Source organism: Anneissia japonica, unplaced genomic scaffold (genome assembly GCF_011630105.1).
Source record: "Anneissia japonica isolate Jap-2015-1 unplaced genomic scaffold, ASM1163010v1 scaffold4054_len1135799_cov195, whole genome shotgun sequence".
NCBI lineage: Eukaryota > Metazoa > Echinodermata > Crinoidea > Comatulida > Comatulidae > Anneissia > Anneissia japonica.
The window spans coordinates 794,219-800,654 of record NW_022694605.1 but is presented as its reverse complement, the minus strand read 5'-3'; the positions used below and the strand labels follow the sequence as shown (position 1 = coordinate 800,654).

General features: G+C 30.7%; 1 protein-coding gene across 2 annotated transcripts in view; it reads left to right on the top strand.

Moving 5' to 3' along the window:
- The first annotated feature begins 5,415 nt into the window (after window positions 1–5,415).
- LOC117101109 (histone-arginine methyltransferase CARM1-like) overlaps window positions 5,416–6,436 on the top strand; it is an 18,079-nt gene continuing 17,058 nt past the window's right edge. For both annotated transcript variants that reach the window (XM_033240995.1, XM_033240996.1), the window contains exon 1: window positions 5,416–5,574. In XM_033240995.1, coding sequence (XP_033096886.1) covers window positions 5,442–5,574 — 133 coding nt within the window. In that variant the 5' untranslated portion in view covers window positions 5,416–5,441. The remainder of the gene's footprint in view (window positions 5,575–6,436) is intronic.

Genomic DNA, 6,436 nt, shown 5'->3' with positions numbered 1-6,436 from the left:
TCCTCGTGTAATAAAACGTTGGCCCTAAATTCTGCTGCTCGTATTCTTTTCCCTAACATCTCGTCATCATCCCATAAAACCAGAGTCTACACTGGCTCAAAACAACATACTATTTTTAAGTACTGTACCTATCAACCTGTCTATTTAAAAACTTAGGCCTACCTTACCTGCTATTCCTCCATCTTCGTTCTAAAAATCCTCTTGACAGCCCTGTCTCGAAAGGCAAAACCTTCAATTAAGTGTCTTCTTTCAAGTCCCTTTAGGCCTGTGAAATTCCAGAGTTGTGATTCGTGTAATTTGCTTTTTCCAAAACCTTCCTCATTTAGCGCCTTTAAATTTTGAATTGGCGTTTTATAAATATTTGCTATTATTTTTATAAAATGTATAAAGAATCAAGAATATGGCTACTTTATTGTCATAGAACAAATAAGTGAACAATGAAATTTAGTTTGGTAGTTGCTTAAAAAAAATAAAAATGACATATTACTTAAACACAGAATATGAAATAAAAAAATGTAAAATGTAGGCCTAACCCTAAACGTACGCGGATTAAAGATGTGTAAAAACCTTTGGTTCACCTATTAAAAAAAACCGGTCCTTATGCATACAACCTTGAAACCTAAATAACTATTTTATCCTATCTCTGTGTATTAATATTATAGAGTGGTAATAAAAAAAAGAAAATAATTACCGTTATCATTTTCATTCTACATCACGTAATATTACATCTGGGGTCCCCCAAGGTTCTATTCTTGGTCCCTTATTATTTTCAATTTATGTCAACGATCTTCCTAATTCCTCATCACTTTTAAATTTTGTTCTTTTTGCAGATGACACTAATATCTTTTATTCACATAAAAACAAAACTGAATTTTAAAAGGATTAATATTGAATTAAAAAAAAATATCTACCTGGTTTAAGTTAAATTAATTGTCTCTTAACGTTTCCAAAACAAATTTTATTCTTTTTAATCATAAAATAAAGAGTAGTGGCTCGCACACAATTAAAATTGATAATAATTTAATCAAACAAGTAAATTTCTTGGTGTTATTTAGCCTATAAAATATCTTGGCAACCTCAACGTAATAATATTTCTTTCTAGAAATATTGGAGTCATGAGTAAATTAAAATATTATCTTCCACAACATATTTTGTTATCATTATATAATACATTAGTTTTGCCATAATATTAATTATTGCAATATGTCATGGGCTACCACAACTAATAAATTCCTTTATCAATGTCCCTGGACAAGACTGGAAGCAACCAATACAATAATAATATTTAATTCACAAAAACGTGCCGTTAGGATTTGTGCAGGGACATCTTATTTATCGCATACTAAAATCTCATTTCATAAATTTAATTTTCTTAATGTTTTTGATTTAAACAAAATACAAAGTTACATATTTATGTTTAAATTTAAAAACAACACACTACCCAATCATATTATTTCTTTATTTCCCAAACAACAATCTGATATACATGATCACAGCACCAGATTTTCTAAAAGTACCGTAATGTCTTGTCTGAAAAACACGCATCTCTTTTCAGAAAAAAAAATCAATGTTTTACAATGGTCCTAACTTATGGAATTTACTAAACAATAAATTAAAATCCATACCCACACTTTTTTCTTTCAAATATAATATTAAAATATCTCTGGTCTCGGCATATGGCAACTAAGCCTCCTACTACGTTTCTGACTACTTATTTTTAAAGACACCGTGTCTGCAAACCATTGTGTATGTATGTGTGTGTGTGTAGGTGTGTGTGTGTGGGTGTGTGTGTATGTATGTGTATGTACGTGTTGTGTAATAAAATAATACGCATTTGCGGTCACTGTGTCTTTATTTTATCTTTAATATCATTTTATAATTTACCTAATCTGTAAAGAATACTGCTTTTTTATATAAAAACCTAACTTTGTTTTGTAATCCAGACCTAATTATTCTTTTTTTTCATTTTATTTATTTTTTTTAATTATTTATTTATTTTTTTAAACAACTATTATTACTATTATTATTTTTATTATTACAACTATTTATTTATTCATTCATTCATTCATTCATTCATTCATTATTTATTTATTTATTTATTTATTTATTTATTTATTTTTTTTTAAATTACTATTTTTATTTTTATTGTTATTATTATTATTATTATTACTAATATTATTAGCCATTCTTTGGTAGAATATTTGGCTACCAGTGACTACAATATTAATATATAATAATTATCTTATTAATTACTATTATTTGTAATGATATCGATTAATATGAATTTATTTACATTTTTACTTTTAATATGCTAGAATCGTAAGCACTATATAGGCTGTCTCTTATACACATCTAGATGTGTATAAGAGACAGGTTTTACAATGGTCCTAACTTATGGAATTTACTAAACAATAAATTAAAATCCATACCCACACTTTTTTCTTTCAAATATAATATTAAAATATCTCTGGTCTCGGCATATGGCAACTAAGCCTCCTACTACGTTTCTGACTACTTATTTTTAAAGACACCGTGTCTGCAAACCATTGTGTATGTATGTGTGTGTATGTATGTGTATGTACGTGTTGTGTAATAAAATAATACGCATTTGCGGTCACTGTGTCTTTATTTTATCTTTAATGTCATTTTATAATTTACCTAATCTGTAAAGAATACTGCTTTTTTATATAAAAACCTAACTTTGTTTTGTAATCCAGACCTAATTATTTTTTTTATTTCATTTTATTTATTTTTTTAAATTATTTATTTATTTTTTTAAACAACTATTATTACTATTATTATTTTTATTATTACAACTATTTATTTATTTATTCATTCATTCATTCACTCATTCATTCATTCATTCATTCATTCATTCATTCATTCATTCATTCATTCATTCATTCATTCATTATTTATTTATTTATTTATTTATTTATTTATTTTATGTTAAACTACGATTACTATTATTATTGTTAGTATTGCAATACAAATTTATTATTTATTTATTTATTTATTTATTTATTTATTTTATGTTAAACTACGATTACTATTATTATTGTTAGTATTACAACTAGGCCTATTGTTTGACTTGTGGCCATAACTTGTCAAAATTTTTTTTTTGCTCACTCACGAAACACTCTTAGGCTATTTAGGCTATTACTTATATAATTTCTTTTTAATACAGTGTATTTATTCGTTTTAATTGTATTGTTCTGTATGTGGTAAACCAATAAAACAAACAAAACAATGCAAACCGTACTCGCGCGAGTAAGCGCCCAGTTTTGATGCATCAGAATCCTTCTAGTTTTATGGCTCCCCTGTACTGTACATCATTTTTGGATTTAGAACTACAGTATTTAATATCTAAAATTAAAATACTTTATGAGCATACAGAGTTGTTTTTTCAGTCAACAAAGGTAAACTGGCCAGAAAACTCTCGTATGTAAAAATCTTGAATATTTTTATTCATTTTTTCATCATGTGATTTTTTTCCCCTAGCAAGTCAATAATCAAATCAATTCTGGGACTGTGGTTGTTGGATGATTTGAGCTGCGGTGTGGATTCACATTTTCTTCTTATGTCAATTCCAAAATGAGAATATTTCTAATGGGTGAGCTTTCTGATGGACAGTATATTCTCCTTCTTAATCTAGCAACGAATCGGCAGGTAATTACTTTTCCTACCGTGTACTTCTATTTTTCTCAGGTTTCCGACAATTTGCACCACTAATTTCATCTGGACGATTATCTTTTCTGAACCAGAACTGTTCGTTTATCTTCGTTTTTCAGATGTCCATCCCATATAGGTCTTATCTCTTGAATTTTCCAACTTCCAATAAGCACCCCCTCATTCATCTATTTCCATAAGCGCCCAGGCTCAATTTCTATTTTTTCTATGGTCTATAACAGTTGAGAAATTCTCTCCTAAATGAAGTGCATACAAATCTTAGTGAGGTCCTCTACTAATAGCTCTCAACGAATATACTCCTATAAATAAATGAATAAAAAAATTATTAATTAAATCTTTCTGGCGAACCCGCGACCTCTCGCTGTCAAGGCGAGCGTCATAAGCCCTTAGCAAAGTGATAAATAGAAATTTAACGAAATTAAGAACTTGAGTGCTATTTCCGAGTATCTAGACGTGTAAATTTTACAAAATTGTCTGACCTCAGCTTCCAACCATGGTGGGGCAGAGGTTATTGGAGACCTGTCTCTTATACACATCTAGATGTGTATAAGAGACAGATATATATATGCATGCTTATATCTGTTTGACTTGTAGGGCTTACTAGTACAACTTCCTTGACTTTGTACGGATACTTCGTAACTCTTTATTCAGGAAACAAGCGAAGGGGAGAGGGGTGGTGAGCATTGAAATGGAGATGAGTATATGTAGTACTTCACATAACTTTCAACGTAGACCTTGTAAACAACTGCTTCAAGTGTGGTTTTAAATTATATTTAATAGTTACAGTTATTAATTCAAATATTTTACGTGTTGTTTAAATATAGACTTTATTAAAAAATTTTATATATTTATATACTTACATTTTAAAAGCTTCGGATATTAAAAAAAATCCGTTTGTTGACTTACTATTATTTAAAGAATTATTTAAAAAAGTATTACAATTAAATTGTACTAGGTTGGGGCTCCTTTTTTATTATGAATAGCGGACCTCTTTATATTATGACTAGCGAACCTTTTTTTTCTATGGCTGCGACATCTTTTATTTATCATAACAAGCGAACCTCTTTTTTTATTATGAATAGGAACCTTTTATTTTTTATTATGAATAACGAACCTCTTTTCATTTTAAAAATTATGAATAGCGAACCTCTTTTCTTTTTTTTATATTATGAATAGCGAACCTCTTTTTTTTTGTTATTATGAATAGCGAACCTTATGACTAACGGTCCTATTTTTCTATTATAAATAACGAACTCTTTTCTTGCTTATGAGTAATGAACCCTTTATTATGACTAGCGAACCTGTTATTCTATTATAATTAGCGAACCTTATAAATAATGAGCTTTATGAATAGTGGACTTTTAAAAAAAATTATGAATACTGAACCTTATAAACAATTATCTGGACCTTATAAATAGCGAACCTTATGACAGGCAAGTGGACCCCGCTCGGGGTCCCATTGGAAATTAGTTGTTTTATAATAACCTGGCATCTTGTTCTTTGTCTGTTGAATGTTGTAATTTTTGCCATTTGATGAACTTTAATAATATACTGTCTGTTGACCATGTTGTCTTTAAAGTTGCTATAGGCCTATTTATTTTTAAGTTTTTTTTTCTTTTTGGTCTACAAATTTTGTTATGAGAGAAAATCATGCCGGACTGCACGTTACGTATTTTATTTCACGTGCAAACAAAAAACGGCAACTCTTTTTTTCCCTTTTCATTCATCTTTGATCGTACAGTAGTATCAATATGGCGCTGGTTTTCGACGAGGTGAAGTTGAGATCACTTACCGATCAAGGTGAAATTTCCCGACGATCTGAAAAGCAACTGAGACTAGAAGTTACAACAGAGGATAAAAAAGCTTGTGTAACAATATACGATGGTAAATTTGTATATATTTTAAAAATTGTGTCCTTTACATACTGTTTAAATGCTAGGCTATTTTCTTTTTGTTGAGTTACACCTGACCTAGGCCTAGGCCTAGCGCGGCGACTTTAATCTAGGCCTAGGGTAGGCCTACGGCCTAGTATGCCTAGGCCACTGATCTCTACCATAATGGCTGGATTGCTCATCGGTCAATCCTGGTACATAAAAAGTGAGGCCTACGACGCCATGTTGGAGGGCCTAAGTGACGTACAAGTTTCTTTTGGCATTTGTTTAAATAGTTAAAAATAAGGAAGTGTCTATGCTTACGCCGAGTCGTAAGCATTAGTCATAAGCTATGCTTACGCCGATCTATTGAGCATGCGCAGGGGTGGCGTAAGCATTATTTAGAGGCTATGCTTACGCCGAATAAGGTATACTGAGCATGCACAGGGCTGGCGTAAGCACTATATAGGCCTAGTGGCTATGCTTACGCCGGATTGCTAGTCAACGTAAATAGTCAACTCGTTGATCTGCTTACTATTTCACGTTGTAGAGGCATGAGCTTTGTCTAGTCCACAGTTTTCCAAAAGAACAGGCATCGTCATGAACTGAGGCAGACATATTAGACATTCCCACATGAGGACCCAATTCTAGCTTACCTAGAATTATTCTGTAGCACTTGCCTATTTAGCCTGCCTAATTCACTTTACTCAAGTACTCCATATCATCCTTGTGTAAAAATATTTGACCTGTGCCAAGCTCTTGTACTTTCCTCATGAGTGCCGTCTGTTAATTGTGATACGGTACTTCATTGTTAGATAGGCCTATCTAGCCCAATTTATGTTGATATTGATACAATACTATATCTGAAATAATAA